Below are 17004 nucleotides of genomic sequence, written 5' to 3' on the forward strand. Positions count from 1 at the left end.
ATCACAGCCATCGTTACATAAATGATGACTGGATGTTCACCCAGTCACCTTCACCAGTTCCCACTAATACAGCGGTAGTGAATTACATGATGTGTTCATCTGCAGCAGCACGGTGGGAAAAGACATGTATGCAAGCATCAGAACACAATCTGGTAAATATTAAAAGATACAGCTCCTAATATCTCTACATTCATTTTAAACAGGAGCATTTCATCTATGTATTTAACTCCACTATCTAAAATAGCTCAATAATGCCCATCTGTGTGAATCAGGTTCATGGCTTCCAAAGGTAGAAATGACAACGCAAAAACACGTAACACACGTTACAATAAGGCCTTTCCTGTGTGTTGTTTCAAAAAAGGCAACCCTAGTAGCTCACAGACTTCATATCATAGTGTTTAAAACACAGCAGCCAAGGCACAAAACTAAAGACCCGATTAGGAAATCATGCTGCCTGTGAGAAAAAGACACGATGCACAGACACACACGGTTCACGTCCGTGTTTGTAGAAGAAATACTTTTTGTAAAGGCATCAGAAAGGGGCAGCGTCTGCTTTGTGCACCAGGGGGCGCCACAGTTCTCCTAAAAAATCTAGCTCTGTCGCAGAAAAATACAACTTCTTTAATCATAAGAGGGATTCAAATACAGAATACAGTGAATAATGAATAAAAACAGCCTATAAAGTGATTTATCAACAGATTTACTACAATCAGAACTGTATGCATGAGCAGCCATGTGGACAAATCAGTCAGAGTAGTTTGTTCCATTTAAAATAGATTACACCACATTATACACAAGAGTTAATTTGTTTTAATACAAACAATATTTTTTAACCTCTCACTCAAAAAAAGCAAAGATGAACTAAAACGCTGTTCTTAATATTTACACGTTTTTATAATCCAGGGACCAGAAACAGCATCAATAAAAAACCTGCAGCACACTCACGCAGTGATCACACGCTCCCATCATATGTATTTTTATATGATTTTTGATATTAGTGTTATGAGCAGTGGCGTTTCTTCCTGATGTCACATTCGGTGGATCTACAATCATCTGTGCAAACCTACCCTGACCCGAAATCATCAACGGACCTCGTTGGAGACATGGAAGCAGAAGGGATTAGGATTTCTTTTTCCTGCGAAGCTGCGGACTCGATGTGAAGCCGCTCCACTATCTGGTTTTGGGTACTCTGCTGTTTATATTTGTCTGGTTGGTCAGGTTGTTCAGGACGCAGTTGTTAGCCAGCGATGCCAGTCTGGAGTTAATCGCATCCTTCCTCTGCTCCCAGCTGCACTCACCCCCATCTTCCTCTTCATCATTGTCATCAACCGGACTCTCCTCATCGCTGCGAACATCACCCTCGATCTGTGGAGAAGAATAAAAGAGTTAACCATCCGATTCCTCCCTCGTTCCCTCCTATTGCTGCCTCGTTAAACAGCCCCTCGTCTCACCTTGCCCACGAAGGCAAACCTGTAGACCATGCGCAGGATGAGATAGGCCCAGTAGACGTGCAGCGCTTGTAGCACGAACAGAAGAGCGTTGAAGAAATAATAACCAAAGAAGGGCTCGAAGAACTCCATTGAAACGATCAGGGTGGTGTGGATGATCCTGGAAAGCAAACACAGACACAGAGAGGCTGAAATCAGCTGTTCCTACAAACTCTCGAGCTTCAGAGCAACGTGTGTCGTACCGATAACGGGAAACTTGCTGTTGGAAAAACAAACTGTACATCAAACCTAGTTGGACATTTACATACCAACATATGAAAATACGTCTGATTTAACAGTTTCTTACCTGCTTGGAAAAACATAGAGCCTCGTGACGAGGAACACCAGAGCAAAGAGGACAAACAGGAAGTCGCATGTCGTCGTCCACAGCGCGTAGTGCAGCATCTTACCCACCTGTCAGAAAAAGGAAGGTAAAAGTGTAAAGACGTCACCTGAGGTTATTGACTCAAATGTTATCTCTTCTTTCCAGGTGTTTTTAGTGCATTACTCAAAGTGCAGCAAGAGAGAAAACAAGTGGGGGAATCACGTGATGTAAGGGTGTGGCTGGCTCGAAATCAAACCTCAGACTCACTGATGAACTCACCTGCACTCGTGTGGTATGTGCCGTAATGAATCATCTATCGGGTTTGAAGCCAGCATCGTTTTCCCTTTATGATTTTTATCAGCGGCCAGGCAACACCCTGTCATGCCCGAGGTGACACGACTGCATATTTCCTCATCTCATGTATCGCGAAAACAATCATCATCGTCACTTCTTATCATTGAAACAGCCTCACAAAACCCACGGACAAAGGAACAACTGTCACTGAGGGTGGAGGCCGTAAAACTATTACAACCGCGACAAGTTTTTCTTTTTTTTGCAACAATAGAACAAAACCTCTCGTTGTGCACGGCTCACAGGACGTGTGTGCTTGTATGAAAGAAGAAGGAAATTCACAAAAATACACAATAGGCTGAATTCATGTCAAGTTCCCCGTTTGTGCAATAATCTGCCATTTTAAACGTTTGTGTGCGAGCATAACGATGCAGTCTCCTCCATACTGCGCTGTGCAAAAGTCTCGAACCACCACTCATTGTTTTATATTTTGCTTCCAAGATGCCAGACAACCTTGGAGTTTTTAAAAGTAGTCTTGAGCAGCAGTTTTAAAGTTTTTCTCTGGACATTGGTGGCTTTTTCACCCGTTTTCAGTCCAGTCCTTGGACCTGAGTCACTTAACGCTGATCTATGAATTGTTCAAGCATTTAAAAAAATGCTCCTAACTCAAGGGATGAACCAGTGTTGTGTCTACACAAACAGGCAACTTGGCAAAGAACCAACTCAAGTTGTACCTCGAGGCACTTACAGGTTATTAGCAGCCTGCTGAAAAACCCCGTGTCATTAACTCCCATTTCTTTTGTTGAACTTATGAAAATGCCAATCATAACAGAGTTTGACAGGGATATTTCAGCATGATGTGAAGTGTCTCTGTGAATATTTATAAATGACCTGAACACGTGGAGGACAAGAAGAAATCATGTCCTTCAAAACTTGGGAAAAACCAGCAAAGACCTGTTCCGGGACCTGAGGGATACACCTGTCCCTTCAGCTGATCGTCTACTGTTCACTGAAGCCTCCTCAAAAATGGTCTCAGTGGAAGGGTGGCTGCCAAAAAGTTACTCTTCAGGCTGGGAAACAGGGAGAAATGGGTGGGGTACACCAAATTACACAAGAAATGCAAAGAAAATCGGTGTCAACGAGTCCTGTGAAGTGATGAATCCACATTTGATCCAAATTTCGATTCACCATTTGGAAAGCATCCGATTGGCAGCTCTGACAAACAAACTGCCACTGCAGTCAAAACAAACCTAGATGGAAAAACATGGACTAGCCTCCCCAGAGCCTGTTCATAGTTTCCAGTGTGGTATCATCCTGACAGGGAATGGAACAAAACACAGCCAGCATCTAAGAGGAGAGCTTTGGGATGTGCCTCATGACGTCCCGGGGACTATTCTTTAAGTGTGCTTAAAGAAATCTTGCCTCACAGACAGTGTTGGGAAGGTTACTTTTAAAATGTATTCCATTACAGAATACTGAATACATGCCCCAAAATGTATTCTGTAACGTATTCCGTTACGTTACTCAATGAGAGTAACGTATTCTGAATACTTTGGATTACTTAATATATTATCGTGCTGTTTAAAACTACGTGAATGTCCTATTGCTGTGATTTATTACTGTTACTGAAGGTCCGCGGCTCCGAACCGTAGTAAAGGGACCTCTGGCTAATACTGTGGGTTCCGTGTCGGGCTGGTAGCCGAAAAATAGCTTTACTTTGTTGTCTGGGTCAACTTTGCTTGCCAGAGACAGAGAGAGGCGTTGAAAGGCTGCTCCAACGGAACTTATTTTTTCCGGAGGAAAACACGAACACAGTGTACAGTTGAGTCTTAATAGCTTACTTACAGCTGGGCTCGTCAGGCACTCTTCTTGGCTGCAGTGGTTATTATTATATTTACATGCTTCCAGCTCCCGTTTTTGCTCCGTGACAGCTCGGACTTTTCCTTTCTCTCCCTCCCTCGCTCACAGACACATGTCTGGCAGTCCATTCTCGCTGCAGCACGGACTACACTGCCCATGAGGCTACATTCTTTAGAGCTATGCCTGTAGCATTCTGCCTTTTAGCTTAGCACAAAAACAACAAAAAAGCGCTCTCTCACCCAGGAAACACGCAGAGAGAGAGAGAGAGCGTCACCCTGTTACCATGGCAACCGTAACGCTGCCGCCTGGAACAACAGAACGTAGCTGTCAAACAAACCCAAACAGTCCTGACCCGCGACAATATGAAACAGGGAAGTACCGCCGTGTATTCCATTTATTTCAACAAAGTAACTGTATTCTGAATACCACCTTTTTAAACGGTAACTGTAACGGAATACAGTTACTCATATTTTATATTCTGAATGCGTAACGGCGGTACATGTATTCCGTTACTCCCCAACACTGCTCACAGAGTTCAGGCTGTGTTCCAAAATGAAGGTGGTCATACAAACATTGACTTTCATGCTGGTTAGAGCGCCCTGCTGTGGCAGACCCTTGTGAATGAGGCAGCGTATAAAAGTAAAATATGTTTGCAAAGTGCTGCACTTACTTCTCCTTTGTTAGAAAACAAAGAATGAAGTAGTGGCTTTTGTACACACAGAGTATCTGGAGTCAGGTGTGGTGTTTTACCTCGAGAATAATGTCGGAAGAGTCGTGAACCAGCATCACCAAAGTGCCCACCCTCACATAGTTGGCGATGTAGGAGAAACCGATGAGAAATATGGTGGCAATGTGATGAACCACCTGCTCCTTGAAATCCTAAAACACAAACACACATGCATGCACACGTAAAAACATGCAGCAGCATCAACAGCAGCTCCACGTGTGCTGTTTAAACCAGCAGGGTTAAAATATCAGAAATGATTGTCTGCACTGATTCGTTAATTTAATATGAAACAAATCTGACAGCAGCAAAGCGTCCTGAAGGACAGAAGCACTGAAATGAGATTATCTGACTGTGAATATTTATAGTATTCAGTGCAGTTCAGCTTTCTGTGGAGAGGATGGATGAAAACTGGACTGAACTGATTATTTTGTTAGATGATGACCAAAGATTTAATGCAACACTCAAAGTACACAGAGTTATGATGTAATAGCAGATAATCCAGTGCGTAAACTGCATTCGATATAGTTGCAGGAGGGAAAAACAGCATTTGCTTTTTTCACCATTGGACTAAAACGTTACATTTCAGGGATAAAATGGGGAATAATAACCAGGTTACAGGTGTTCTTTGTGTGTTTTCAGCTAATACTCACTTTTCGCTTCACATCCACAGAGACGCTCAGGAGCAGCGACAAATAGAAGCCCATCTCCAACATGTAATACCAGTAATGAGCCTCAGACACAGGCTAATGCATGAGAGGGAGAGAGTGACGGTAGGTCAGTGTGATCATTCAGTGGTTGAAACAGAAGCTTTTCAAACACAATGGTGATGCACGCAGCAGCATTCACAGACAGATGTGTTTGATTGTTAATCACTGAAATCTAACTACATGCTTTTAAGGAACTGAAAGAGTTTAACAGACAGTTTTCTGAACTGATTCCTTTAAGTGTGCTGAAACAGGTCTGGGCTTTTTGGGGTAGTGGAGGCAGGCATTCAGCTCTGCTGAGCATTTACAGCTTCACCTGTCTGAAAGGTTCAGGGGTAAAGTCTAGCAAAAGTTCAGTGGCCATGTAAGAACTGCTTCTTGCTCTCATTTACAAGCACAGAGGACGTGCTTTATGCACAGGAAGTCATGGCGTAATCTCAAAGAAAAACATTTGGAGAAGACTCAAAAGTCAAAGTTTGCAGCGACACAATGACAGGACGTTGACTGAGGTATTTACCCTAAAAATACGTCTTTTCTACCCGTCTGAGAAAAAAATGAAGTCTGCAGTAGCAGAGCCTGCTGCTTATCAGTCAAATGCAGATAAAGAGAGAATGTGTGCAATCATCCACACGGCAAGTTAAAAACTCAGGCTGAAAAGAAACCACAAAAGCATTCAGAGCTTTGCCGTCAAGGAAGTCGGAGTTGAAAAAGTCTGTGTGGAGTCTGCATTAAAAACGATCTGTGTGCTCCTTCTGCACTTTCCTCGCTTTAAGTAGATCCTATTGTTTTTAGCCACTGCTGTGTAAAATGATCAGAGTGATGCAGAGACCGGCTGAAGCAGATGTTCAGTTTTAGCACAGCTACAGATGTCACGTAGTTCTTCATGAATGTGAATGTTAACAACAGAGAAAAGAATCAAATCACCATGAATGAAAGAATCTACGACTCATTTTACACATGCTGCAAACCCCAGCATTTACACCCCAACGGCACTTTGGAGAAAAGGTGAAGGAAATCTGTGTCCTACCTGTTTGGGATAACCCCTCCAGCACTCGCTCTGGTCCCAGAACCACGGCGTCTAGAAGATGGAGGAAACGATAAATCTCTACACGACAGTAATCTTTGCCTCGAGCTTATTTAAACATCGTAGTAAGCAGATGTAGATTCTCAAAATTCAGTGAAAGGATTTGAATCTTTTAAAAGAAAAAAGTGACACTTACATCAATTAAAGAGCCGAGCCCTGCTATGAACGATGTGAGGTAGAACACAAAGCGCCAGCTGCACAGATGAGAACAGACGCCATTATCAATCAGAGCTGGGATGTCAAAACGGCCCACTTTGATTTTAAATGAGCGAGACGAGTGACAAGAACTCCACATTTAGTCTCTGAGATGTGAAAAACAAGGTCAGAGGTCTGACAGCTCGACTCTTTGGGCTTTAATCATAAGAAATAAATGTGTAAAATTACAGAAAAAGTTCTGGCAGCTCATTGGCCAGACTGCCTGTAATTATAAAAGAGAAAGTTTTTGTTGATTGACAAAACTATCATGACCTGGATGATAGTTTTGTAGATGAATCTACACAGAGAGACTGAAAATGTCATTTATATGGTAGTAATTACTTTGGTGTAGCATGAAGCTCCGATGTGGAGGTCTTTATCATTCAGAAAAGCTATAAAACTAAAATGTTGTTAGAAAATGTAAAAGTTCAGTTCACATTTTCCAAAGCCATCTAGTGGGCCAGATCGGTGTCTTTGCTGGGCCCATTCTGGCCCCTGGGCCTTATGTTTGACACCCCCATATTAGCAGATATTGTGTAAATGAACTATATTGTTCTATGAGATCAGACAAAGATGTAACCAGGCACAGGTGTGACACCTGTCCAACAGGAAATGGCTCAACGACTGAGTGACCAATAGGAAAGACTCACGAGGCCTCGCAGAATTTTTTGGTGTTGCTGGGTCTGTCCTGGTTTCTTCTGTGTCTAAACCAGGTCTGGATCTTTCTCTGCGAGAGTCCACACTGCTTTCCCAGGCCCACCACTTCACTCTGAACACACACACACACACACACACACACACACACACACACACTATTTAAATACGAGCTGCTTTCTCATAGCAGGCATTGTTACAGCTTCATCACAGCTCTCTCGTCCTGCCAACGTGTAGCTGCGCACCCACAGAGATAAATGTGCTTAATCTAAGCATCTGCTAATGAGCGTGAAACACGACCGCTGTTAGTGTGATCTTCCCTGCCCCCGGATACTTCACACAGGGTTACATCACAGCGCCGAAGGTCCCTCTGCTGAGTGAAACCTAATTACAGGGTTAGGTGTGACACATGCATGTTTTTATTTGGCTACACAGCCTCTCTGCACCCCCAGCCCCAGCACGGTATCAAAGGATAAACTGTGACACCACACTGAGCAGTGAAATGATTTTCCCACGACTGCGTTGTGCAATAGAAATACAATCCTTGTATTCGGGAAATAAATCTACTTTGTTTCACGTGTTTGTGGCCAAGGTATTTACACGGGGAACAGCAAAGTCGTTAGTTGCTGCTGCTGCTCGGGGCCCCATGGAAATATAAGATGTGCAAATAAGCCAGAGCGCGCACACACACACACACACACACAGGTGTAAAAACAAAAAACAATATATAAAGGCGCTCATGGAGCGGTGCGTTTCCACTCGATGTGTTCAGTCATGTCTCGTCCTGACAGGTGCACACCCTGCTTGTCTGCACAGGAACACGGCTGCTCTGCTGCAATGCCAAATTACACCAAGAGGAGGATGGAGGACTTCCATGATACGGAGAAAAGTAACAGTTACAGACTAATAGCGCCGTTTTGTTCTCAGATTTTAACTAATTATTCTGATTATCGGCAACATAAAGGGAATGATGAATATTAAAGCGACAGACAGGATTATGTTTAAAAGGAAGAAAATTGCTTCTCTCACAGTGCAGCAAACACGCCTGCTATAAACTGAGATGCTAATTATTGCGTCTTTGTAAGCACGAGCCTCGTAGCCTGAATGTGACTCAGGACTGAGCCGCATCTCTGTGGGGACGACCTGTTTTTAAACTGTTCCTTGTTCCAGAGGAAGCTGGCACACAGTCGTACCTTTTTCTCCTGGATGGAGCCACACCAGCACGCATAAACTGTTTCTGTGACACAAATAACAGATGTTCCTATTTATTAGGGACACACTAAACATTAAGAGTGCCTGGCTCAAGGTGAGATTTTCCATTTAAATTTGCATTGACTTTGCAGGATATTTACATATTTATACAGATGATCATGAGATACAGTTTATGTAGTTGTTCTTTAACCAAGGCGGAGCTCTGGGTACAGATGTCATTTTTAAGCTCAGCATAAGTATAATCCTAAAAAATAGGAAATACTTTGTAGGTTTTCATGTTTTTAGCACACTAGAAAAATCTGTGTGCATCTGGGATCATCACACTGATCTTTAACCTATTGGGCTGCATGCTTATAAGTGACTTCAACAATTCATTTATTCATATATTGGTGGAATATTTACTGTATTGAGAAACTACAGATGACTGTCACATTTAAAGCAATGACTCTTCCTTTGCATTATCCCTGTTACGTGTACCATAATTACAGTACTCCACTCCATGGACAGTTGGAGGGTCCTGTGAAGCACCAACCTGCGATGGCTGCTGGCTGTGCTGTTTATAGAAAGCCTCCAGCTTTGGGATGGAAGGGGCTCGAATCCGATTCCGATCCTTCACACCTAAGACTTTGCTTAGGGGGATGGCAATGACCCTGAGAAGACAGAGACCAGAAGAGATGAGGAGGGGAAATTCATTTTTCTGATGTTTTACATATATATATGTATATATGTGTATAATAGCAAATGCAACCCTGTTAATAAAACAAACGGGAGTAATTAGTTTTGCAGTACTTGAAGGATTAATGTGTGATGTCATCAACAGCTGCTCAATGTGCTCCAAACACAGAACAGCAACAAGATAGCTCATTACTCCTGACAGCCTGTAGAGCTGCTGCCATGGGCGGTTTGTGCCCAGACAGCCTTTGTCATTATCCCATCAAGAGACACTTGATCTGTGTGTGTGTGCGCGCGTGTGCGTGTGTGTGTGCACGCGTGTGCGTGGGCGTGTGTGTGCGCGCGCGCGCGTGTGTGTGTGTGTGTGTGTGTGTGTGTGTTACAGACGGAAGGAGACAGAAAGATCAACAGAATAATACAATATGAGGGTATCAGCAATGAAGAGATGTTTAGATAAACATGTGTGTGTGCGTGTGTGCGTGCGTGTGTGCGTGCATAATCGTGTGTGTGTAATTCTATCTCAGAGATAATGATCCTGAAGTGGGCACACAGGGAGAGATTAGAGAGAAGGTCAGGGCAGCTTCACAGAGGGACACACAGTGCTCTGGTTACAGGAACACACACACACACACACACACACACACACTCACACACACACACACAGCTGTGGTCTGAGAAGATTGCGTGGAGACACACCTTCCAGCTGGCCGACGTCTACGCGAGCACAAATGAAAGTGCCCACCTCTACGACTCGCACACAGCGCACGCCATCATCCTCCGAGCCCGGACTACTATTACAGCTAATGTTACCAATCTGCTACAACATCGCTGATGAAGGTACAGACGAGGATGCTAATCTTCAGCTCACACGAAGGCAGCTCGTGCATTTTTTGAAGACGCACAGACAATACAGCAGCTGACAATGATGATAATGATAATGGAAAGGCGTGCAAGCTGTGGTCATGTGGACCACGTCCCTGCCAGCCCAGAATAAATTCTTGTCCTGTTACCAGAAGAACTAGTTACCTGTACAAACAGGTTTACTGTGATGATTCCTTTTAAAGCAGCTTTGCTCACAAGCATAAATGTGATCATATATTTATTGGCAGAACACAACAACAGCTTGAAACATTCAATGCTGTAAAACCAAGAAGGTGTTTGAGAACACTGAGAACTGACGACAAACGCATCATCAGACCAGATGATCTCACTGATGAACTGTAGCCTCCAATTATTATTATTTCTCTTTAATTCATGCAAATGGGCAGCGTGTTCAAATGGTTACGTTTAAGTAGAACGCTATGAAATGCTTATAAAGAGGAGTGAAGATCTACTTTCTTGTAACTGAAATATTTGAAAACCAAACACAGTCTTTTAAGAAATGTCAGGTATCTGAAGATAACATTCAAATCCCTTCAGCTGTGATAGCAGAAATATTCTGACCTTTTCTAGGGAATCTGTTGAAGCACCGGGAGGACACATATAATAAGCACTAGTAGGATTTTCTGTGCCATCAGCCCGGCAGCAGTCAGTGAGTGGTTGGTGTGGACTATATCTTACAGAGGCTGCTTAGAGAGAATCAGCATTAGTAGCCATGCATTGTGGGGCCCATCGTTAAGCCTCAGCTACAAACAGATCACTTCTGTAGTCGCCATAAGAGGTATTTTCCCTCAGAAACACTCGCACACACTTTAACACAAGGCTGGAACAAGCCTGGGAGGAGACGGGACTCTCACACAGTATATAGGACATGAATAAAGGGGAAAGGAGCCGTTCTCCTCAGCAGCTTAGCAGCAAACACCCTCCAGCCAGTCACCAAGACCAAAACAAGTCAAGCAGAAAATTACTTTTACCCCACAAACAGCATCATACTTAAATGCTTCCTTCAACTAATTAGGTAAAATTGAAAAGGACAAAACTGTGCGCCAAAAAGCAGAACTCGCATGTGTGAATTTCACGCTCCGGCCGTGACGGTCTCACCTCTCAAAGATATATCTGAGGGCTATAAAGATCAGAGCTAGTGGCAAGGTGTACATGAGATCCCTGGGTAGAGGAAAGTGGCCCTCTCCTTCCTTCATCTCCATGTCTTTCCAGTGATTCCCAGGAGGAATCCAGAACTCCTCCCGCCACAGCCACTCGTTCAGCAGGGCCTCCATTCTGTGGGGCAGATGAAAGAGGAAGAGGTGAGTATTGTCTGGTCGCAGAAACACAGTTTACCAGAAAGGGAAGCGTATTCAAATTTATGACAAAGAGGACAAGAGGAAACACTTTGTTTGCTCACGCACAGAAATGATGGAAAAGAACAACTGCACTGTGTCATCGCTGCTGCTGCATCAGCTCACATGGCAATATGATTTCATTACATGATCAATAACAGTGATCAATAACGGTGATTTCACCTCGTTACATCTAGTGTATCATCAGTGCGTTATTTTCCCCAGAAAATATTCACAAAACATTTTTAAGCAATAAATTAAAAAGCACAGCAGCAAATACAACACCAAATGAATTGGAATTATTTCATGTTTCAGGCTTTAACAGGTTACATTTCCCCACAGCGGCACAGCTGCTTCCTGCCACAAACAGGGATCAGATGCAACCTGCTGCTGATTACGTTGCCCCTGATTGAATGGGACAATCAGTTATCAACATTTTAAGTGTTGGACAGACAGAAACCTGGTGTTCAGGTCCAAACACCTGAGCAGCGTCTTACAATGAGGCGCATCGATATTATCGGCAGACGTGTCTCTGCGTGCTTTTCAGCAAAATCTATGCAGCGCAGCCTTCATGCATTCAAGTCTCTGTCTGCACACACACACACACACACACACACACACACACAGTCATATGCTGTAAGCTGGCTACTGTTATTCCCTGTAAACAGTCGACGGTTTGCACGGTCTGGGTTTAAAAGCTGCTGCTGCTGAGATCCAATCGATCCGCGTATCGATCAGGTCGTAGCTGTGGAAGAACGTGAGCGCAGATGTGAAAGCCTGCGCAGTCAGATGACCAGACAGACCATAACCACTGTGCGCCGTCTGCACGGCGAGCGCATCAAATTAAAACACGCAATATTTGATCCATCAGCTGTTAGTCGCGGAAGCACAGCAAACCCACGGGCCCATCAACCATCCAACAAACCACCCACTCAGCTTTTAAACGGCATTTATGTATCTAACACACCGCAGAAAGGAGATGTTGTGCTCACCTGTCCGCGATCCTGTGATGGAAGATGGAAAGCGAAGGCTACAGCGGCAATTTAGAGAGGAGGAGCGTGTGGACGCGCCCCGCTCCTACCAGCGAGGGCGGAGAGCGGGCAGTCGGATGGAGAGGCGTGTGCTGTCATCATCATCATCATCATTTTCTGCACTGGATTTTGTGCCACAACATGAGGATCATAGTCGTTTCTCACCAGCCAAAATCTGCTCAGCCACTCACTGTGACAATGCCACGTGCTGCCGACAGGGGGCGAGAGGAGGAGGCTCACGAGATTTTCTGCTCGGGTTGTAATTTCACTTCTGTTTATTTGGGGGTGTTTCCTCATCGCTTCATAGAAACAAGACAAGATATCGCAATTTTGGTGGTTAAACGTGAGGCCCGGGGGCCAAAACGGGCCAGGGATAACTTCAGTTCGGCTGCTTTGGAAAATATGAAGGAGGGCAAAAAATGGCTTAACTGTATTTTAAAAACAAAAGTTTTACAGCTTTTCCTGCTGACAGAGATCTCCCCCATTTATACTACACCAAATCAGTCAAGCAACAGTTTAACAATTAAATGACAGAAAACAGTTTTTTACTGTCTGCCATCGACAGTTTGGCTAACATTTTCATCAATCAAACAAAGCTTTATATTTTTTAAATATGGGAGAGTCTGGACACTGAGCTACTAGAAACTGTTCTGTCATTTTACACAGTTATTATGTAGAAAATTGAGATTTAAAAAATGATATTAGGATAACTTTTGGATGTCCAGTTAAACATCTTTGCACTGGCGGAAAGAGTTTCAGTGGTTTGTGGCCCTCAGTGTAAAATGAATTTAACATTCCTGGTCTAAATGTTTCATGAGGCAAATAGAACATTTTAAATTAAAGAGATTTTCTGATTGTCCTGCAAACGTCTAGAGAAAAAGAAGAGGCCCAATGAGAGCTAATATCTTCATTTTGTTTCATGTATAATTGTATTTGGCTGTAACACATCTGCAAATAAAATCTTTACAGTTACCCAAATATTATGAGCGGTCAGCAGGCAGCTTTTAACAAAGATTACTCGTGACCTCACGGTGCACTGTCACACAGTTTTACGAGTGATGTTAAAGATTATGTGCTCGTTATCAGCAGACAGGAAACCAGAAACAGAAGCAAGGCAGAGAAAGAAATGCGACACATCCTGTCACTGCAATCGCTTATCAACCTGTGTGTTACACCAGAAAGCTGATAAGCTTTATGAGCATGCTCACATGATGCTGCCTTTCATTCCAGTCATATTTCAACAGCACTATGAATGAAAGAGAAACGCCTGGTGGGAAGAGCCCCACCCAGCAGTGCCTTATAATATACAAAGCTTTATTTTCTGTTTATTCACTGGGTCAAGTTCACTGAATTCAGTGAATGCCAGTGAATTTACTTTGACATCTAAATATGTCACAAAACTTGCTTTTCTGCTTCTCAGCTAGATAAAAAGTGATTATATAACTGGCATGATGCCAACAACGAGAACCTGCACAGGTGCCCGATCACATGTCGAAGGTGATTTTGTTCTCTTTATTTGGAGCTGTGAACTAATTCAGTATATCAGCTAAAAGCGATTGACTACATGCTATAGTAAATGTGTTAGCTCTGTTAACATAAAACACACGATTCATGTGGTGTCGGAAAATCATTTATAGTAAAAAAACATCCCCAAAAGTTGATTCTGTTCATCTGGAACAGAATCAACTTGAAAGTTGATCATAAACTGACCTCACAGCCCATTGTTCCCTCACTGGTGCTAGTGTCAGTCATTGTGCAAAAGTCCTGTTTATAAGATGTAAACCTGCAGTCAGCTGAGACTGAAGACGTCACCTGGATGAGCGACCAAACGTTTCTCCCACTGAAAACATCCAGATGAACAGAATCAGCTTTTGGGGATTTACCTGGATGATTGAGCACGCATCAAGAAGTAAAAAAAGACATGTTTTCTAGCACATGTCAAACTTGTGTGTTGCTTTTGTATCAGTGATAAGTGGTTTAATCCACTGGGTTTGTTCTGTCATCAGTGCATGATTGTGGTGTGGTGTCATGTCTTGTCATTTCCACATGTCACTACAAGTGTTTTATATGCAGCTATGCCTGTAGAATAACCTGTTATGTTCTCACGAGCACACCCAGTCCTGCACAAACATGTTGCATAAATGTGCAGCTACACTCACATGTAGTCATCAGCACATCCTTTTAATACAGGAAATTCAGTTATTTATATACTGAAATGCTTTAAAGTAGGATGTTAGCAAAAGTATGAGGCATTATTAGGTAATTATTGACATTTATTTGATCAGGTTGGACCAAAGTAAACAGAAACATCACGGAGCTGAAATCTGGACTCTGAACAACGTCATAAACGTGAGCTGTTTGAACGCGACTTTATGGATTTATGGAGCAGTTTTACTATGAGGATTGGTGATGGTGTGGGCACGCGGCCAGTTTAGCCAGTATACTGTTAGGTTTGTGTGTGTGTATAATGACTGGAACACTGGCGTTCAAATAAGCATGACAGTGAGTTCGTTTCCTACTTTAAAGCCAATCACATCATGTGATGCACAAACACTGCACAGCTGTTAATGAGCCAAATATTAGAATAACTGTATTCAAGCACATGTTCAGAAATGTCTGCTGTATTTTCAGCTGCTCTCAGCAGTTCTGTAATGACCTTTGTAGCCTTATTGTGTTACATTATTACATTCTGTCCTGTTAACCATCCTCTCCTGTCCTCAGGGATGAAAGCTCTCTATGCTCTTTTTACTTTCTGAATGTTTGGTTTTGTTTTTTGATTTTTTCCCTTTTTGAGACCTGAGCAATCACGACGGGATTACATCACAGCTTTAATTTAGAAAAGACTCCTCGTATAAAGAGACAGCTCTGAAAATGGTGAGCAGTTTTCTTTATGCATTGCGACCCTGAGCCGTTCTCGTCATTGCCAGGTGTGTCTGTATGTGAGAACATAAGTGTTCGACATTAAGCAGACTTTATCCAGACTGCACAAAGTCTATAAGTTGTCTGACGGTGTCCTGGTAAATGTCCAGTGAAATGACAATGGATCATTGGTTGGCATCCTGTTCCTGTGTGCTCCATCCTAAACTAAACAGAATATTTCAGAAGTGAGAACCTGGTGAGGACTACCTCCTGCTGATAACTGCTTTGTGTGAATATGTCACCATGCCTGGATATAAAAAGTCATGTTAGCTACTAGTTATTTTTACTTTAGTCTCAGGTTATTTACACCAAATAGCTTTTTTCCCCCTTTTTTGGCCATTTAATCTTATCAGCGCTAAAGAATCTGTAACTACAGTGTAGAAATACATGAGTACATGAGTATATATACTTTTTTATGTAAACCTTTTCAATAAGGTATGATAAGATAAAGACTTTACAATAATAGAAAGAAAACCCCAACAATAAGACCGCCCCTTTTACCAAGCAGTTGGTGACAGTGGGAAGGAAAAACTCCCTTTTAATAGGCAGAAACGTCCAGCAGAGCCACGCACAGAGAGGGGTAACCATCTGTTGTGAACGGTTGTGGGTGATAAACCTCAATAAAAATAATTCAAATCTACAACAATCTACTACTACAACAGCAGCAGACTGCAGTGTCAGGTATGTCAAAGGTAAAATTGTAGAATTCATCCAGGCAACATGTTTTTAGGAATGTAACCCCTGACCTGTGAACGCCAAATAAAAGAGAATACATTACAGTGTCACAGGTGTTTTCCACAGCATGTCTTATCCTGTCTTCCTTCTCTCACCCCAACCGGTCGCAGCAGATGGCCCCGCCCCTCCCTGAGCCTGGTTCTGCTGGAGGTTTCTTCCTGTTAAAAGGGAGTTTTTCCTTCCCACTGTCGCCAAAGTGCTTGCTCATAGGGGGTCATATGATTGTTGGGTTTTTCTCTGTACCTATGAAGCGCCTTGAGGCGACTGTTGTTGCGATTTGGCGCTATATAAATAAAATTGAATTGAATTGAATAGGTGTTCACTCACCTGCCTTCAGAAGCCTGTGAGCTGATTGGCAGATGGCAGTTTTCTTTCAATTTTTTCAAAGTACTATTGGCTTGTATATACTGTGTTTTGGACAAATTGTGAAATGAGTAGTCAGTCATTTATTTCATGAAAGTCATTTATCAATCACATATGTTGTATAATTACCTGATGAAAAAAGTTTGGAAAGCTCAAATCTGAATTTTCCTCACAAAAACATTAACTTCATAAAGAACAACACAGCAGAAACACAGAGTACAACACGTGTGTGTGAGTCTGCTGCACAGATACATCTCAGGTTAAACAAGAGAGAAAACAACAGGCTTCTTTGCATGCAGGACTCTGAACACCAGGTATTTCTGCAGTTCACCACCTGTATTATTACGGCGAACAAGACACGCTTATGTTGCTGTGCACACACACCTGCATCAGCTGTAATCTGATGATGGTGTTACCTGAAGACTTAAAGAAAGAATCTAGTCACAGTTAACCTTAAGACAGACGGTTACCTTTAAAGCGTGTATTAGACTTCATATAAAACCATATAAGTGAGACATTTACTCAAAAT

At 42.7% G+C, this 17004-nt stretch overlaps 1 protein-coding gene across 2 annotated transcripts; it reads right to left on the reverse strand.

Moving 5' to 3' along the window:
* Positions 1-600: 600 nt before the first annotated feature.
* Positions 601-12635, reverse strand: LOC116324836 (ceramide synthase 2-like). Of its 2 annotated transcripts, none has more exons than XM_031745604.2 (11): positions 12420-12635; positions 11192-11368; positions 9072-9189; positions 7324-7442; positions 6615-6672; positions 6422-6472; positions 5341-5433; positions 4714-4842; positions 1795-1901; positions 1452-1608; positions 601-1365 (listed from the first exon to the last, which is right to left on the reverse strand). In XM_031745604.2, exons 2-11 carry the CDS (start codon positions 11365-11367, stop codon positions 1171-1173), a joined length of 1203 nt encoding a protein of 400 aa, XP_031601464.1. In that variant the 5' UTR covers position 11368; positions 12420-12635; the 3' UTR covers positions 601-1170. The 2 variants fall into 2 exon arrangements, with proteins under 2 accessions (XP_031601464.1, XP_039462912.1); XM_039606978.1 differs by lacking the exon at positions 12420-12635 and adding an exon at positions 12395-12408 and having other exon boundaries at positions 1171-1365.
* Between the last annotated feature and the right edge of the window lie 4369 nt (positions 12636-17004).

The sequence above is a fragment of the Oreochromis aureus genome, linkage group 23 (genome assembly GCF_013358895.1).
Source record: "Oreochromis aureus strain Israel breed Guangdong linkage group 23, ZZ_aureus, whole genome shotgun sequence".
In the NCBI taxonomy this organism is placed as follows: domain Eukaryota; kingdom Metazoa; phylum Chordata; class Actinopteri; order Cichliformes; family Cichlidae; genus Oreochromis; species Oreochromis aureus.